This window comes from Onychostoma macrolepis, chromosome 04 (assembly GCF_012432095.1).
Source record: "Onychostoma macrolepis isolate SWU-2019 chromosome 04, ASM1243209v1, whole genome shotgun sequence".
Lineage (NCBI taxonomy): Eukaryota > Metazoa > Chordata > Actinopteri > Cypriniformes > Cyprinidae > Onychostoma > Onychostoma macrolepis.
In genome coordinates this window covers 32,102,947-32,123,412 of record NC_081158.1, presented here as the reverse complement: position 1 = coordinate 32,123,412, position 20,466 = coordinate 32,102,947, and the positions used below count along the sequence as shown (strand labels likewise).

The 20,466-nt window shown below is 36.4% G+C and overlaps 1 protein-coding gene across 4 annotated transcripts in view; it reads right to left on the bottom strand.

Annotated features, from left to right (window-relative positions):
• The window catches only part of ptprz1b (protein tyrosine phosphatase receptor type Z1b), a 47,535-nt gene extending 32,724 nt beyond the window's left edge, over positions 1 to 14,811 (bottom strand). For 3 of the 4 annotated variants that reach the window (XM_058772416.1, XM_058772417.1, XM_058772418.1), the window contains exons 1-2: positions 14,521 to 14,811; positions 489 to 554 (exon numbers count right to left, since the gene is read on the bottom strand). In XM_058772416.1, the coding sequence (XP_058628399.1) occupies positions 489 to 554; positions 14,521 to 14,584 (130 nt within the window). In that variant the 5' untranslated portion in view covers positions 14,585 to 14,811. The remainder of the gene's footprint in view (positions 1 to 488; positions 555 to 14,520) is intronic. The other variant, XM_058772419.1, reaches the window with a different exon arrangement.
• Positions 14,812 to 20,466: the final 5,655 nt, after the last annotated feature.

Sequence of the window (20,466 nt, the reverse complement as noted above, 5' to 3'; positions counted from 1 at the left end):
CCATCAGTGAGTGACTCAGTTTTGGTCCCTTTTCCAGGTAAGAGAATGACTGTATATTTTAAACCTTCAGCTTTTCTACTGATAACTGAAACTTTTTTAAAAATTACATTTAAAATCTTGGTCTAATAGTCATGGACTAAAAGTCACAAAACTATTCAGTCCCGTTCTGTTTTTCTACCATTTTCTAAGCGTCCTCCAGCCTGATTTAAAAGCCACAAGTCAAAGCCCTCCAACAATCCTGAATGTCACTTACTCTTTTGAAAGTCTTGAGTGTCTTAAAGTGTCTCAGACTTTCAGCTAATCCCCAGCACCGACGGGTCAGCGGTCGACTCTAATGGAGAACGGACATTGATCCCTGTGCTAGCGTATCCCTGTCTCTCGCTCACAGGAGAAAGGCTTTCTAAGGCGTTTGGGTTGAAGCCAGTGCTGTGCCACACCGGAGTCTGCTGAGACCCACACAATAAGAGCGTTTGTTCGGCTCAACCCACCTGTGTAAGACCAGTCGACGTCCTCGGCGAGTCTGCGCTGACCTCTCAGGTACGACACGGCCAGATCTGGAGGAGAAAGATGAGGAGAGCTGGAGTCACAGAGCCAAACACACACCAGAGACAGAAACCATCAAATAAAACAACAGTCTTTAGTGTTTGAGTGAAATCATTACACAAGTGACAGGATACACTAATTATTTGTAGATTGAAAGAATGAAAGAATTGCCATCATGAAGCTAAGGTGTTGCTGTGTGGATGCTAGGGTGCTGCTATGTTGTTGCTAAGGTGTTCTAAGTGTTATTAGTGCATTGCTGTGTGGTTGCTAAGGTGTTCTAAGTAGTATAAACAGTGCATTGCTACTTGGTTGCTAGGGTGTTGCTACAGTATGTGGTTGGTTAGGTGTTCTAAATGATATAGTGTGTTGCTATGTTGTTGTTAAGGTGTTTTAAGTGGTATATAGCAAGGGTATTGCTATGTGGTTGGTATGGTGTTCTAAATGATATATATATATATAGTGCATTACTATGTGTTTGCTAGTGTTGCTATGTGGTTGCTAAGCTGTTCTAAGTGGTATGTATATGGCTATATGGTTGGTATGGTGTTCTAACTTCTAAGTGTTATATGCATTACTATGTGGTTTCTAAGGCATTGCTATGTGGTTGGTAAGGTGTTTTAAGTGGTATATATAGGGCGTTGCTATGTGGTTGCTAATTTGTTTTAAGTGGTATATATATTGTTGTTATGTGGTTGGTTAGGTGTTCTAAATTATATATAGTGCATTTCTATGTAGTTGTTAAGATGTTTTAAGTGGCATATAGTGCATTGTTGTGTGGTTGCTAGGGTGTTGCTCTGTGGTTGCTAAGGTCTTCTAAGTGTTATGTATAGTGCATTGCTATGTGGTTGCTAGGGCGTTGCTATGGGGTTGGTAAGGTGTTCTAAATGGTATATATAGTGCATTGCTATGTGGTTGCTAAGGCATAGCTATGTGGTTGGTAAGGTGTTTTAAGTTGTATATTCAATGCATTGTTATGTGGTTGCTAGGGCGTTGCTATGTGTTTGGTAAAGTGTTCTAAATAGGATGTGTAGTGCATTATTATGTGGTTGCTAAGGCGTTGCTGTGAGATTGCTAAAGTGTTCTAAATGGAATTTACAGTGCATGGTTATGTTGTTTCTAGGAGGCATTCCTATGTGGTTGGTCTTGTGTTTTAAGTTTTATATACAATGCATTGTTATGAGGTTCCTAGGGCGTTGCTATTTTGTTGCTAAGGTGTTCTAGGTGTTATTAGTGCATTGCTATGTACTGTAGTTGCTAATGCATTGCTATGTGGTTGCTATGGTGTTACTATGTTGTTGCTAAAGTGTTCTAGGTGTTATTAGTGCATTGCTGTGTGGTTTCTAAGGTGTTCTAGATGTTATTTAGTGCACTGCTATGTACTGTATTCGCTAGTGCATTGCGATGTCATTGGAAGGTCTTCGAAAAGCAATATAGTGCATTATATATGATGTTGCTATGTGTTTGGTAAAGTGTTCTAAATGGTATATGTAGTGCATTGTTATCTTGTTACTAGGGCATTGCTATGGGGTTGCAGTGTTCTAAATGGAATATACAGTGCATTGCTATGTTGTTGCTGTTATATTTGATATATAACACATTGCAGTGCGGTTGCTAGGGTGTTACAGAAGGTTATACTTTTAAACTGATGTCATCAGACTAAAGCGGTCTTTCCTATTTGACTCGACTGCGGTATTAATATCTGTAAATGAAATTGTGATGAGGGAAAGGTCATTATTATCTCCGTACGACAGACTGAGCGGGCGTTTTCCTGCACATTATTGTCTGATGTGTGTGTGTGTGTGTGTGTGTGTGTGTGCGTCTGTGTGTGTGTGTGTGTGTTTGCGTGTGTGTGTGTGTGTGTGTGTGTGTGTGTGTGTGAGGCTGTAAGGACACCTGCCAGACACATCAAAACACACACGTGTCACTGCTGTAGAAGGGAAAGTTGAGATGAAAGGACACATGAGCTCAAACACACACAGTTGTGACCGGATTACAGCCATAACCTCTGATAATCAACAACTTCAAATGTTTTGATGGGACTTAAAGGAATAGTTTACCCAAAATTGGGGAAAAAGTGGTAGGAAAACTCCTGAAACTGCATGTGCCAGACTGTAACCAACTAAACTAGACACAATTACCAAGAGTCAGTGTGCGGATCAGATGTAGAATGTCCTTCCAAGAGATTTGGCGAAGCTGCACACCACTGAAGCGTGTAAAAATCAGTTAAAGAACATTTTAGCATTTTAACAGTCTGACCTTCTGACCTGACAGCACTGACCCGTCCTGTGTGTAATACGGCCGGTCCCGTCCCTGCCTCTCAGAGCCCATTACTCAGTGAATGGTGACTGAGAGCCGCTGCCACAATAGAGCCTTTGAAGACTTTTGCTACAGAACAGCCATTATTACAAAGAGCAGTCAGACACAAGTTGTTCTGGAAGAGTTTTCAAAAACACAAGAAAAACACCTCTGCGGTCCATATAAGGGTTATTCCCAAGAAACAGTTACATTTTATAAATATATTTTGTACAATATTATATTTTTTAATTAACTATAAATACATTTAAAAATACACTATTATATATTTAGATAATTTTATAATATAAACAAAGTGTATATAATATTTACTATAATTTTTAACAAATTTCAAATCGATTTTTATACAATATGATATATTTAAAACTAACAATAATATACACATGTATGTTGTATATACACTTGTATAATCATTAAAATAATGATTTTATTGTAATCTATAATGAACAATATTAATGTAATAATATTTACTATATATATATTTTTTTTACTTTTATATTCAATATTATATAGAATATTTTAATATCTGTGTTTTAAAAATAATATACTATAATATAAAAATACATGTTAATTAATTAATTAATTTTATTCAATTATTTATTACAATATTATATTTTAAAAAGCAATATTGATGACTTTACTCTCATGTAAACAATACTTATGTAATAATATTTTTATTACATACTTTACAAATTTTTTCAAAACAATTAAAAATAATTATGTATTACAATATTATATATTTAATAATTATACATTACTATATATAATTTTATTATGATATAAAAATAAATGTTATAATGTATTTTTGTTTCATATTATTTTATAAAAATAATATACACTTGCATATTTAAAAAAAGATTTTATTTATCTCAAATAAACAGTACTTATGTAATTACATTTGTACATTTTGAAAAATGTCTACTATATAAAAATTACTATATATGATTTTATCATAATATTAAAATAAATGTTATATTTTTATCAAATCTAATAAAAATAATATACAATGTTTTATATTAAAATAGTTTTATTATAAAATAAAATGGAAAAATAACAAAAAATAATAATATATATATATATATATATATATATATATATATATATATATATATATATTGTAATATTGTAATATTTATTATAATTTATTTGTTTTGTGCCATTCAAATTTGCTACAGGGTTGAAGACATAGCAAATCTCACTGCACCACATTATTTACATCCACTATTCTTGTGGTAAAACATGGTGAAACACCCATTTGTTTAGGACCTTTCCTTTTTAAAAATAGGCTTTATGTTTGACGGATGTGTGGAGTAAATCCCAGTTGGCTGGGCGATGAAACTGCGAGTGGAAGAAACTCTTTTGCTCGTCCTGTTTCACAGGAACAGTATCATACAGCGACCTGCGCTCCACTAAAGCTGCTGAGCTTCTTTGGCTCGGCTCCATTTCACAGGCACCGAGAGAAAAGCCTGCGGCAAATTAGATTAAAATTGCTCACAGTTTGATGTTAATGAGTCTATCACCAATAAAACAAGCCCTTCACTGGACCCCTCTCGCATTCTCACTGCTCTCTACAAGAAAAAAAGAAACACAACTGGGGATTTGCTTCCATTTTCCAGATAAACAAAAACTATTATATGAGATATTTCTAAACAAGCATCAGTAGCTGAAGCCTGTGTTCACGGCTCATCCAAATTACGGTGATTATGAGAGTCATCCCTGGAAATTATGTGTTTCTATGGAAACACTCAATGCTAAAATTATTTTGATCTATGAGTGATCACAAGATAATAATCAATATATTTAAAAGCAAGCATATGTTCAATTAAAAGTAAATATATTTAATAAATAAGACATTTACATTTATTTTAAATATTTTCTCTTTTGAATTTAATCAATATATTTCAAGTAATAATTTTACATAATCAATATTTAAAAGCAAATATATTTAATTTAAAGTAAAAATATTTAATAAATAATAGATTTTTACATTTATTTTAAATATCTTCTCTATAAATTCAATATATTGCAAGTAATCATTTCATATAATAATAAAAACAATAATAACAACAACAAAAAGATATTTACGTATGACTATAAAGGAATATAAAATTGTTACATGATTGGAAGTTGCTTTGAAAATGTAATTATTATAATCATTTTGTATTATTATTGTTGTTGTTATTAGTATTAGTATTATAACAACTACTACTACATACAATTAGTATTAAAATAAAATATAAAAATGGTTACATTAATTGAAGTTGCTTTACAAATGTAATTACTATATTAATTAATATGTAATAATAATAATATTTACATGCAATTAGTATTAAAATAAAATATAAAATGCTTACATGAGTGGAAGTTGCTTTCAAAATTGTATCAAAATATTTTATGTAATCATTTCTAATAATAATAATAATAATAATAATAATCATCATCACATGATTATTATTAAAATGGAATATAGAAATTGGGAAAAAGATTGGGAATTGCTCTCTATTCAAAATTTGTATGTAATAATTGTATATATTAAAAATAATAATAATAACAACATGGAAAATAAAAATGATTACATGAGTGAAGTTGCTCTCAAAATGTAATCAATATATATTATGTAATCATTTTGTATAATAATAATAATAATAATAAAATGAATATAGAATGTTTACATATGTAGAAGTTGCTCCCTGACTCCCTTTAACTATTAAAGTCACTGTCATTTTAGTCACAAAGTGGAAGACATCAGAGCTTTTATAAAGTTTTCAAGTTTCCAACTTGACATTAACAGTTTTTTCTCTGAATCTACACTTTAAGTGCAAAGTTTCAAGTGTTTGTTGAAGGAGAGCTGTCAGGAAGGCAGGAGTTGTTTACTAGAGTCGCTCGACTGGGAAACACTCTCTGCATGTGTCCGGTGCTCGCAGGAAATGGATGGGGGAGGAATCGTAACCATCCTCTGCCCTCTGTAAACGTCTCCAGAGTCATTCAAATACATAAGAGGATTAGAAAAGTCTCGGGGAAGCCGGCCAGCACGTCGTGTTTCTAACTCAAGAACAAAAACACGAGTCCCCCTCCTCACCCCGTCACTAAATAACTTCCGTCGCCTGGATGAAACGCAGCCTGTGAACTGTGTCTGTCCATGCTCTCATATGATGGAGAACACCTGTCTGACACTGAGAAGAGTCATGGCTTGAATTCACACGACACACTTGTTCAAATTGACAGCTAATTGAATTATGACATGTGTTCCCAAAGGCACAGACTATATTTGGATCCCCAAGGTCAAGGGTTGGAAAACAGCCAGGTGGGAAATAATTGAAGACAGAAGAAAGTTTAAAGCTTTGCTATAATAGGACCAATTTTAGGAAATATAACATCCTGAAATATAATCCATCTCAACTTGCCTAGATGAGAACTTAAAGGGACAATTCACACAAAAATGAAAATTCAGTCATCCTTTGCTCACCCTCAAGTTGTTCCAATCCTGTATATGTTTCTTTCTTCTGTTGAACACACAAGACGATATTTGAAAGAGAGTTGAAACAGTTGACGGTAGCCATTGACTTCCATAGTATTGAAAAAAATATTATGGAAGCCGATGGCAATTCTTTTGTGTTCCACAGAAGAAAAAAGTCAAAGTTTTGGAACAACTTGAGTAAAATGATGACGTATCTTGGTGATATATCCATTTAAAAACTAGTTGACCCAAAATGTTCATTTTGTCATCATTTACTCACCGTCATGTTCTCAAGGGGATCCAAAACCCAAATTAAATTAAATTAAATAAATTAAATAACACAAATGTTAAACTAAAATAAAACAAAAATTCTTCAATGGTTCTCTTCCACATCTTAAGACGCAGTCACATTTGCAGTTGTTCGGCCAATTTCTCTCTGCAAAATCCAGTCATTTCAATAGGAATCCATGCGATTGGGAATTTTGCGTGAGGGTGAAAGATTTCCACTTGCAGATTTCTCAACTGATCCAACTTCATGTGTAGTCACATTGGTGAAATTTAGACAAAAATTGTGTGCAAAAAAAGGTCCATTGTCAATAATAGTGCAGAGATGTATGAAATACAACTCACACAGAAGTCACTTTCAAACCAAGCAGCTTTCTGTTGGTCAGTGTGCAGAATTCACATGACCAGCTTGAACATGAGCAAAATCTGCATGGTGAACGAGCGAAACTCCAGAATGCACAGATTCCTATTGGAATGACTGGAAAATTTTGATGAAAAAAAATGTGACCGCAATTTCAGCACACTTTTACTTTTTAAAACATTGCTGCGTGGTTGCTAGGATGTTTTTAGAACGTTGTTGCGTGGTTGCTAGGATGTTTTTAGAACGTTGCTGCGTGGTTGTTAGGATGTTGTTTTTAGAACGTTGCTGCGTGGTTGTTAGGATGTTTTTAGAATGTTGCTGTGTGGTTGCTAGGATGTTCATAGATGCTTTTTTTTTTGGTGCTGTAGAGATACTCCTAAAGCGAGGGGCTCCTGCAGTAGGACACAGTATGTGATGGTGCATGAGTGCAGCAGGCTGTGGCAGCTGTTGCCGCAGGGTCAGGGGGAAAGTGACATGCGGTCCGCGTGAGAACACACTGACTGCAGCTGAAGGTAGTAATGCCAGTCAACAGCTGGGGTTTATACCTTCCCTGACACCCTCAAACACTGCCCTGCCTCCAAGATTCCCATCAACGCCGAAATTCACTATTACTTTTAGGAAATGAATTTGCCTTTATGACTGCAGAGTTCTCTGTAATTTAAACTTAAACAGGCAAAACAGAATCTGTGTTTTTGTAAGACTGTGTTGCTGTTGTGGGATTTCTTATCCTCATGCAAACTTTTTTCAGTATACTTTTGTAAACATACTTGGCTCGTATATCCTTGGCCCTGTTGTGAGATTTCCCTGTTGACCTAGGATGAAAAAATAAACTTCTTTTCAGCTTGCATAACTAGTAAATTACATTAACCTAGAAAATAATTCATATTTAAGATTTAGAAAGACAGTTTGGCTCTTTAAGGATTTTTGAAGAGGATGTACATAGTTATTCTGAAATACATAAATAAATATATATATTTACGTATATAAATATTATTTATATTATTAATAAATTACATAAATGATCATAATATTTATACTAAATGTTCAACTATTAAAACGAGCCAACAAACAAATGCAAAAATACAAATAAATACATATTATATTTATGTATATATTATATTAATAAATAATACAAATATGCATCATATTTATAATAAATGTTGAACAAGCCAACAAACAAATGTAAAAATACAAATAAATAAACTATATTTTTACATTTGTTTTGATGCCTTTATACATTTTGTAAAAATCTGTATCTGCTAAATGAATAAATGTAAAAGTGAAGAAAATGTAAGTGACTCATTTTGAAATCATTGGCTCTCTCTATATGGTTGCTAGGGGTTTCTAGGCTGTTGCTAGGGCATTGTTACAGTAGGTGATTCCTAGAGCACTCAATTGTCATATACGTCCAACTGAATGTCTATGGATGCAACAGAGGGGCTTTAAAGCAGGCGAATATAAAAGATGTGTCAAGCTGTGACAAGCTGTGTTTGTCTAATTATCAGTAATTATCCTGATTTAGTTCCTGCCTGTTCAGTTAGTGTTTGTCTGGTCTACTCGTTACTCCCCAGTGTTCCTGTCTGCCCTGCCTTGCCTTGCCTGTTTTGGATTTATTAAAGACTGTTATTTGAGTTATCCTCATCTACTCGTTCCTCCCTGCTGTGTGCTTATTAAATATTAAATATTAACTTTTTCATTAATATTTTTCATGCAAACTGTCTAAAATCTAAAGTGCAGTGTCAGTGCACTAATTGAGCACAAGTGATAAAGTCTAAAGAAATAATAAGAAAAAAACTTTACTATCATGCACTCTTAAAAATAAAGGTTCTTTATTAGAATCTATAGTTCCATGAAGTTCCATGGAATCTTTGAATGTTCTTTATAGTGGAAAAAAAGGTCTTTAGATTATTAGAATGTTCAAAAAAGATTGTTTTAAGAACTGTTTGCTGAAAGACTCTTTGAGGAACCCTAAATGGTTCTTCTGTGGCATCACTGTGAAAATCCCCTTCCGAAACCTTTATTTTTAGGAGTGTAATAACGAATGACTGAGAACAAGCGCTGTGCCTGACAATATATATTATCCACAGTGCTTTTATCTGGGCTGGTCGCAGACTCGCAGCACATCCGAGCAGGAGACGCTCTCCATTCACTCTTAGGACATGCCAGAGGAAACTCCTTGACAACAGACAGAACCTCCGGTGGCGCTCTGCCACCAAGACTTCCTCCACAGCCTCCTCTATTGCCTCGGACACCAGGCCAGATCCATCTCAGAAAGGCAACCGAATACTCCATCTTTCTTTAACAGAGGGAAAAGCTTTCCTTCCTTGCCTCACTGTCCGTCCGCTGGACCGAGCCAAAGCCGGAGCGCTGGCTTTTATGAGTTCAGCACACTGTCAGCGGTTTACTAGAGCTCCAGCTCCACATCCTGAGGTCAAGAGGAAGAGATTTGATTTTTCCTTCACCGTTTCTCCAGTTCTGGGTCTCCTCACTAATTTGTAGATGCTTACAGAGAGCATCTACAAATCAACAAATCTTCACTCAACACTATTTCATAGTGAACAAAAGGAAGAAATCTGCTCAAGTTGAGCATACTCTCTCAGAAATAAAGGTACAAAAGCTGTCACTGGGGTGGTACATTTTCAAAAGGTACATTTTTGTGCCTATTAGGTTCAAATATGTACACTTTAAGTATTAATATGTACCTTTAAGGTTCCAAAATGGACCCTTTAGGTACAAACATGTACCTTTTGATACCGCCCCAGTAACAGCTTTTGTACCTTTATTTCTGAGAGTGAACATAAATGCAAATTTGAGGAAAATGTGAGATAAATAATTGCCTCTCACTATACACTTGCTTGTTGTGTCTTCATCACAACAGATTTGGAGAGATTTTGCATTATATCACTTGCTCACCAATGAATCCTCTGCAGTGAATGGGTGCCGTCAGAATGAGAGTCCAAACAGCTGATAAAAACATCACAACAAATAACCCACACCACTCCAGTCCATCAATTAATGTCTTGTGAAGCCAAAAGCTGTGTGTTTGTAGAAACAAATCTTTAAACCATCACTTCCAGCCAAAATACAAGTCCATAAACCATAATAATGCTTCCTTTAGTGAGACAGTAATGCTAAATTTCCCAAAATCTGCTCTAATGAGGAAAAAAAACTTATCTATAGCTTGGGTGGCCTGAGGGTGGGTAAATGTTCAGCCGATTTTTGTTTTTGGCTGAACTATCCCTTTAAATAACGCTGCATCTTTCTAGGACATAAATATTTTAAGCCAAATGCTCCATTTTTGAGATATCGGTTCCATGGCTCCTCTCTAAATATTTACACGATAGAAGAAAATCCATAGAACGACAGTGGATGCTTACAGAGAGAATCAAGACATAGGCTTTGAAAACAAATCTCTCTGAATTTCAACACAATTTCGGGGTGAAAATAAAAAAGAAATCTGCTTAAGTTAAGCACGTAGCCTGTGACAGGTGTGAAATTTTGCCATAAATCTCATTAATAAATGGTTATAAAAAAAACTGCATTCATATCTCGGGAATAAAGTCTTATATTCCCACATGAGAAGAGCATGCAATTAATGAATTTTACATCAAAAGGCTTTAGAAGTCTTTTTAACTCGACGTCCACATGCACAAACACCAACTTCAGTCGATGGAAAACGATACTCAGAATGGAGTAAATATCCAGATGATTTTAATCTAAATCACACACACTAGGAAGCAATACGACCGCTTGGAAAAATGCAACGGAAATTGGATGAAATTAAGACGGCTGGCCATCTCAGTGGCTTCCCAGATTTGTTCTGAATACGAGGTCCTCTTTACAGGAGATTGTATTTCTCCAACATTGAATAGCTTTTCTCTGAGGAATGTTTTAGACCAGAATGAACAGCTTGTGTGTTGTTTTGACCCAAGTTAAAGGAACAGTTCATCCAAAAATTAAAATCCACTGAAAATGTACTCACCTTCAGGTCATCCAAGGTGTAGATGAGTTTGTTTCTTCATCAGATTTGGAGAAATGTAGCATTACATCACTTGCTCACCAATGGATCCTCTGCAGTGAATGGGTGCCGTCAGAATGAGAGTCCAAACAGCTGATAAAAACATCACAATAATCCACACCACTCCAGTCCATCAGTTAAGGTCTTGTGAAGCAAAAAGCTGCGTGTTTGTAAGAAACAAATCCATCCTTAAGACATTTTTAACTTCAAACGGCTGCTTCAAGCAAAAATAAGAGTCCTCTATCTATAATATTGCTTTCTCCAGTAAAAAAGTTGTCTCATCTGAATCAGGAGAGAAATCTGCACAGATCAAGCACCGTTAACGAGCTAAAACAGTCCAAAACAGATCTAATCAAATATGTCTGTGAATTTTAATGTGAAAGGACAATAGGGGGTGGACTTTTTCACTGGAGGAAGTGTTATTATGGATTATGGACTTCTTTTTTGGCCAGAAGTGACAGTTTAGAGTTAAAATACCTTAATGATGGACTTGTTTCTTGCAAACAACGCTTTTCACTTTTCAAGACGTTAATTGATGCTCTGGAGTGGTGTGGATTACTTGTGGATTATTGTGATGTTTTTATCAGTTGTTTGGACTCTCATTCTGACGGCACCCATTCATTCTGACGGGATCCATTGGTGAGCAAGTGATGGAATGCTACATTTCTCCAAATTTGTTTTGATGAACAAAAACTCATCTACATGGATGGCCTGAGGATGGGTAAATTCTCAGGAAATTTTCCTTTTTGGGGAACTATTCCTTTAAATGAGATACTTTATGGATATGACTGTATCAAGCTATAAAAAGGCACTTTCCTAAACTAATGGCATCAGGTTCAACACAAAACTTTTCAGGTTGATTAAAACCAATGTGCATTAATAGAACACCTCTGCTCATTATGTAACTTTCCATTAGTAGGATGACATAACAGTACAAGCAATATTGCCTGAGGCTGCGTTAGACACAGACAGGCGCTGGAAATGAGCTGGAGCGGTTTAGTGCTCAACAGACACTCATTGGACTCTGATCTTGCCCTTTGAGTTTAAGGTGAATTCACAGTTGTTCACCGCAGAAATCAGAAGGACATGATTTAACGTAACACACTCCAGGCAATCTCACTTCTTCATGTCCCAATATACAAAACTGAGTGGAGTTTTTTATGCTTAAATAGGGTACAACTGCTGAATTTTAAATAGGCCATAATCATCAATAATTAATGTGGATTTAACATGGATTTATTTATTGATGAAAAAGGTTATATAGAGCAATGGTTCTCAACGGGTTTGGCTTCAGGAAATCCACAGTATGTAAAGTGATTAATATAACAGGCTCAATAGGAAAATTAATCATTTTGGTTTCTAAACCACTCCTACATTTAAATGGCTTCATGCTCTTGTTGTCATCAATAATTCACAGCATAAAACACACATTGTGGTCGGCAAGCCATATTTATCTTCACTGTATAAGTGAACTTTTATTTAAATGTATTCTGGGTTGCATTTTCTTTTACGTTGTCTGGTTTTGCTGGATTTTCAGGTCACACAACCCATCCATGATTCTACCAAATGACAGCAGTTAGCATTAAAACACCACATATCAGACAACTATTCAGACTTAAAAACTTCACTTGCTGCCTTAAATTTTTTAACTATAATGTAGATGATTAAAACAGGAAAAATCATGTACAAATGTGCACTGTACAGGTATTAAATAAATAAGTCCTCTCTGAACCCTCTCCGGTATCAAGTAACTTTGGAAAAAAAAGTTCAGGCTTCTGGTGCCAAATACCAGTAAACCAAAGTCCATGAAGGTCTGAACAGTAGCTTTTTATGCAGGCATATAATGAAGCATGCAAAATCTCCAATAACTCATTATATATAAAAGAAACTGAGATGCTAATTCAAAAAAGCAGACATTGTTACGTCTCTACAAGCTGCAAGCAACACATGCAAACTATTACAGATCACAAATTTTATCATCTACTTGAACTGATAATGAATGGGAACCGATGCTAATATGCAATATTATATTATATATTACAGGTTATAAAGTGTGACAACTGATTGGATATGCCTGTCACTTTCAGATAATGTCTAATAATGAAATGCCTTTGGATTGTGCTGGTGAATCAGTGAAAATCAATCTTTCGCTGTCACTCATTTGATCAAGAGAAACTAAACTGCATTTTCTCGATCACCGCTCATGCTGTGGTTATTTTGTTTGGATACATGGCAGGGTGACCCTGGTGTGAATCGATCAATCATGTGTTTGGTGGGCAGAAGCTCTCCCTTTCTCTCTCTCTTCCTGCTGCTGGCATTAATGGTGAATGAGCGTCACTGAGACAAAAGCAGCACAAACACAGGCTTCCCCTGCCATCACGTCCAACAACAGGGTGTAACATGCACCAGCACTCTGCATATATCTACGACACAAACACGTAAGTGACAGCACAGATGCTCTTGTAACTCCCAAACAGGGAATAACTAATGCTTCTGCATAAGATCAGCATTTTAGACTGAAATAGACAGGACAATGGTGCACTGTGACAGCGCTGAGATCAACTTTGAGGAAAAGAGACCTCTGATGTGCCAGCAAAGAGATGCAGATGGCTCAAGACACATGCGGTCAGAAACACACGGCTTTATATTCCCCCACCATGTCAAATTACATTTAATTCAGCAGGATGAACAGAAACAGAGAGATTAAAAGAGCATCATATCGGCGATCGAGCGCCAAGAGCAAAGAGCCAAAGTCTGTCCTACAGCTGAAACGTCCTTGAGCGAAACTGAACCAAACATTGTGCAGCATCCAACACAAATTTGACTCATTTCACAGCAAGGAAATTACATTTAGGCAGCCTGCACGAACCAGTACACTTCATATGCATTTAGAAACATTCAAAAAAAAAATCTGATATTGTAATGCTGTTTTTTACAAAAACACTACAACTTTGTAAGAATCTAAAAAGTAACTCAAATGACCATAAAGCAAAATATAATGACTCAACTGGATAAGGTACCAATACACTTAAATGATTCATAAAACTTTGCATCGTTCACACAGAAGACAATCTAATGTCTTCAAGTCTAATACATTTTAAAGTGTTGTCATATAAGACTGGGATAAAATACAACAACCTAAAACAAGTCTAAAGTAAACAAACAAAAAAGAATAATTAAATTATATATATATATATATATATATATATATATATATATATATATAAATATATATATATATGGATGTTGTTGTTGTATATACACACACACACACACTTGAAATTATTAATTCAACTCTACTAAAGTAGATTCATGAACCTTTGATCCATTCACTTAACAGACATTCAAAACCGTTATTGTCTTACAGACTGAGATTAAACGCAAAAACCTAAACTCATCAATAATAAATTCATAAATGCATTAACAACCTGTGGACATAAAGCTCTTGGATTCACGCAACTTTACGCATCAATGCATTCGTGCCCAAAACACACCAAATCTATGAGGACACATGCATCACTCAGCACTGAATTTACTTGTTACCTGTGTGACAGATGAGCCACAGCTGCGCGAAGAACAGATGTGATTTGGCTGTGATCAGACGCATCGTCTTCAGGATTTAAACGCGCTCGAGTTAAACGTGCAGGGAACGCTGATCTGTTGAGAACGCAGTAGCAGCTATTGCAGTGATGTTACAGTGGATCCATGTCAGTGCCTCGCGTATCCTGTTCGTCTTTCCCACGCTGGAGCTTCATTCACTGTACGATCGCAGCGCGCGAGAGGAGAGACGCTGCGTTCACGCGCCGCCCACAGACTCCACAGTCTCGCGCGCAATCAATCACGAGTTTACGGTCCAAATAACGGGACGTGCACGGTCAAGAAACGGTGCTAGTGACATTCAACATAGTATTAAAAGTAAAGGTCGCATTTTATAATATTCTCAGAGCTTTGCGAGATGTAAAAAACATGCAATTTGTGTGTTTTTGGATTGTGTATGTGCATGCATTGCAGTGTAAGTGGTTTGATGGGAATTTTATGCTGAAAGCTGTCTGTTGACACCTGTTGGACTGTTTGAAAAAAAACAAAAAAAAAAAACAAGATGGAATCATGCTGTATATTTGCATGTGCTCGTCATGCTTTACGTATATTGAGTCAATATCTCACTTAATTTTGAAATGAACGCAAATTTAGTTGTTATAGTTTTCACAAAAGCACACTGAATTGAATTCAATCTTTGCACTTTGGTTCAAGTGGATGTTACTATTTTTACAATTTCCCCAGGTGCTGCACAGAGTTCTAGCATGAAACTTGTATGCAGAAATATAGGCTATATATGAATATATGTGTGTGTGTGTGTGTTTGTGTGTGTATGCGCCACATACACAATGTTGGGTAGGTTACAAAAAAAAAAAAGTAATTAATTCATTACATTTTCAACAGTGTAATTAGATTACTGTACTAATTACTCTCTCTGAAAACTGATTTATTTATACTAATTACGTTCTAATTCCCAAAGTAACCTCGACCAGCTGAACAATACAAGGATAGACATGACATGGCTATTTTAGTTCTTTCAAATAAATAATATAAAATTGCATAAACGTTTCTTGAACTGTCCAAAGTATTTAAACAGTGAATTTTACATTAAATGCATACATTTTAACAATGTTTAATGTTAAATCCACTATTGCTTTATATGGAATTCTTCTATACAGTATTTAACGCAATTACATCAGAAGTAACTACTTAAATTACAGAAAAATTAAGAGTAATCCCTTAATTTTTCAAGTGAAAAATTACAGTAATTAATTATGCAATACTATATATATTGTTTTAACTGATAATGCTGAATGTAGGGATGATCCTTCATTTCTATTTGATTTTTAATAAATATTGAATTTAATATTTACACCTCTGAAAAACATTCGACCAAGCATGTGGTCACATCTTGTGCCTGTACTGAATCTCAGAGAAACACACTGTTTCTGCACTCCCTGTTGTTATCCTTTCTGCTAAATTTGCATAATTTATGCAGGGCACCTACTTCACTTGCTGGACGGCTTTTATAAGGGGGAGCTTGATACAGCTCCTTCAGCATTCAGAGAAGCCCATTGTACATGTCTGCGGCGTTCGGTTTAGACTCAACAAAACCTGTTGATGATGTGCTCGAGATACACGTCCCTTGGGCTCTCTGGTTGAAAATGCAGGCACTGATGCACCTTTGCAATCATTTCAATTACGATCGATTTCGAGCGAGCCGAGCCTAATGTCAACAATGCTGCATTGTTTTCGACTGGTAAACAGTACACATCCTTTATTCCCCAGTGCTCTGCCATTCAGGGCTCTTAAGAAAAACACTGACCCCGTGATGGAGATCCAAGCCTCATCTTTTCAGAAAAAGCAGCGGCATTGTTAATTGGGAGCGTTTGGATGACAATAATACACTGGGAGGTGGACAAAAGCCACCAAAAGAGAGACTATGTGAAAGACGGAGGGTCACTGCGAGGCAAAGCGGCACTGGGGATTGTAAAAAGCAATGAGGAAGAGGGTGTCAGCCAATCAAGAAGTCCGGATTAGTTCCAGTGACTCGAAACACCCAGACAACTTTGACTTAATAGCATCTTTAGTTTCCGTCAGATGCATATAGAATCCGTGATCTGCTTTAGTAAAAGAGGCAGATCGGTTTACGCTGAGGAGCATCACAACTGAAGGTGTAACAACAACAGTCTCACAGGGTCCTCCCTTCACACATGAGGATTGAGTTACTCTAGATAAGCATCTGTATTATGGGAGAAAGAGCGGCTCATTAGCAGCATTAGCGTCATCACGTGACCTCAGGTTTCTTCTGGCTCGGCTGGGCTTTGCATTTCTCTGGCTGGATCAAACAGATGCTTTGTCCACCGTTGATATCAACAGTATCGACAACCAGCTATGCTGCTGCAGCTTCAATATTCCCGGCGTCCTGCTGCGCGCTGCGAATCGATGCTGATCACTACAGGGGGTGTTTGAATGAAAATCCCCCCAGCTTATTTGTCTGCTGGAGGTTCAATATCTACATATTAACAGCCTTCTCAATTTGTGCATTATACAACCAGAAAAATCAGTTTTAATACATACCACCAATGGCACACTGTGTTAGAAGCTAGATATGTGCAGCAAAATTAGCACAATTCTGCTACAAGTGTGTTGCAGGATGTTGCTAGGTGGTTGCTATGCTGTTGCTAGGTGGCTACAAGGGCACATTGGTGGCTGCTTTGTCGTTGCTAGGGAGTATTGCTAAGGCATTACTAGGTGGTTACCAAGGTGCTTTGGTAGTTGCCAGGTTGTTGCTAGATGGTTACTAGGGTGTATTAGTGGTTGTCAAGGTGGTTACCAGTGTGCTTTGTGGTTACTAGGGTGTGTTGGTGGTTGCTAAGACATCGTTAGGTGGATAATGGGGTGCTTTGGTTGCTAGGTCATTGCTGGGTGGTTACTAGGGTGTATTGGTGGTTGCTAAGACATTACTATTTGGTTACCAAGATGCTTTGGTAGTTTCCAGGTCATTGCTACGTGGCTACTAGGGTGCTTTGTGGTTACTAGGGTGTATTAGTGGTTGTTAAGGTGTTATTGGTGGTTACCAAGGCACTTTGCTGGTTACAAGGGTGTGCTTGTGGTTGCTAAGACATTATTAGGTGGATAACAGGGTGCTTTGGTGGTTGCTAGGGTATTGTGTGTGTGGTCTATGGGATTTTTACCAGTTTTATCATCCACAAGGCAAAAATCATAAACTGATTGCTTAGGGGGAAATTATATACTGTATATATATAATATATTATTTATATATTATTATATTTTGTTATATTATTATATATATATATATATATATATATATATATATATATATATATATATATATATATATATATATATATATATTTTTTTTTTTTTTTTTTTCCTCCTTAATAAGCTGCATTATTTGTGCATTTTTTAGCATAATCAATGCAGGAAAAGATGGAGTGCCAAAGTTTATTACTTTATGTCATGAGTTTGTTTAAATCACTAAACCCAATAACGCTCAGCATTAAAACATTAAAAAACTGTGCTTTGAAATATACTCTTTTTCTATTCAATGCACATGCATGTAAACATAAAAAACACTGGACAAATAGCAGCATTTCTGCTCTCTGTACACACCGCTGTGCTGTGTGAAGCTTTATTCTGCAGGAACAGTGTGTTGATGAGCATCCCTGGGGTTTGATAAAAGCCATTCATGAAACGAACTCCATCCCTTACACAGCACACTATGGCATTGAAATAAATCTCTGAAATGTGACATCAGGCCTCCTTGAGTCTAAAAGAGTGAGAGGGGCCCAAAGGAAGAGCGCTGGGGGCTTTCTTCTGACAACACACACCACTGTCCCTCTCTCTGTCCCCCTCAGAGAGATGAAAAATCAAAACACAGCACACTCACACACATGCCTAAAAGGAGGAGCGCAGTGTGTGACTTCTAATCACACAAAAAAGCAAAACACACTCTGACAAAAAACTCCACCATCGGCTGAATAACCCATAATCCCTCTGCCTCTGGAATCCAGAGAACAGTGCTTTTAGTGAGGGGAAAGAAGAAATTAATAAATGGAGAGAGGAAAAAAAGGATTAATTATATTGACTTGACTATTTATCAGTCTCACAACTCCTAGCATTATTTATTGCTATTGTTATTTAAGTATTATTCATGTGTTATAATTCTTTAGTTTTTTTATGATTTATTTTCGTTTTATATTATAAAATACAAAATGAATTATTTTTATATTATATTGTAACAGTTATTTATTATTCTCATTTTATTATTATTTATATATTATCACAATCTTTATTAATATTTTGAATTTGCATATATTTTTATATTTTCAGTTTTAAGTATAATTGCATTTTTTTGCCATTAGATAAGTTAGTTTTTATTTATTTTTTTTAATTGTCATTTAGGTTTTTTTTTTGTTTGTTTCTTTGTTTTTGTTTTTTTTAAGTAAGTTTTATTATAAGCACACATGCTTTGATGTATTTTTTTCTAATTGACATGCCAGCAGTGCAAATGATTGTTCTGTTATAAATTAATGTTATGACACGTGATACAGTGAAGTGTGATCCTCACAAGCTGCAGCGGTTTGAAGTCATTTATCTCACTCCTATGGGTCCTGACTCGGGTCTTTATGGGATGCTAATTTGATGATTTGCTGTGCCGGTCCCCAGGGCGCACTTATTAAACTATTAAAACACCACACATTACTGAAATCACTTTGATCGCTAATAGGTGCTGAAACTCAGATGCGTGACTCCAACTTATGCCACATCTCAGTTCCTTAGCAACTGAAAGAGAAAACAGACAAACCAAACCAAACAGCCCCACACTGACCCATAATCACACACCACAGACCATCAGATGAAAGAATCAGCGCTTCAAAGTAAACAAGCACAACAGTCACTCAGGCTGTTCAGGCTGGAGGATCTATCACTCTACGTACTGCTACCAGGATGCCTTGGTGGTTGCTAGGGCGTTGCTAGGTGGTTACTAGGGTGTTTTGTGTTTCCTATGCAATTACTAGGGTGCTTTGATGGTTACTAAGGCATTACAAGCTGGTTACCAGAATGCTTTGGTTGCTAGGGCATTGCTATGGAGTTATTAGGTTGTGGTTGCTATGTGGTTACTCGGGTACACTGGTAGTTGTGAAAGCATCACTAGGCGGTTATCAGGGTGGTTACCAGTGCTATGTGGTTGCTAAGTGGTTACTAGAGTGTACTGGTGGTTGTTAAGGCATTACTAGGTGGTTATCAGGATGCTTTGGTGGTTTTTAGAGTGTTGCTAGGTGGTTACTAGGGTGCTTGGTATTTGCTATTCGGTTATATGGTGCTTTGTGGTTGCTATGTGGTTACTAGAGTGCATTAGTGTTTGCTAAGGCATTAAAAGGTGGTTACCAGGATGCTTTTGTGGTTACTAGGGTGCTTTGTGGCTGTGAAAGTATCACTAGGAGCTTACCAGGGTGATTTCTGGTTGCTATGTGGTTACCAGGGTGCTCTGTGGTTGCTATTTTTTACTAGACTGTATTGTTGGTTGCTAAGGCATTACTAGGTGGCTACCAGGGTGCTTTGGTGGTTGCTAGGGCATTGCTATGTGGATAGCAGTGTGTATTGTTGGTTGCCAAGGTGTTACTAGGTGGCTACCAGAATGGCTTGGTGGTTGCTAGTGCGTTGCTATGTGGTTATTAGGGTGTATTGATGGTTGCTAAGGCATTACTAGGTGTTTACCAGGGTGCTTTGGTGGTTGCTAGGGTGTTACTATGTGGTTACTATGGTGTATTGGTGGTTCCTAAGGCATTACTAGGTGGTTATCAGGGTGCTCTGGTGGTTGCTAGGGTGTTGCTATGTGGTTACTAGGGTGCTTTGGTAGGTTGTGAATGATTACAGCAGTCACTCATCTGCTCCGTCAGGACAGACTGTTGCTCTAAACATGTT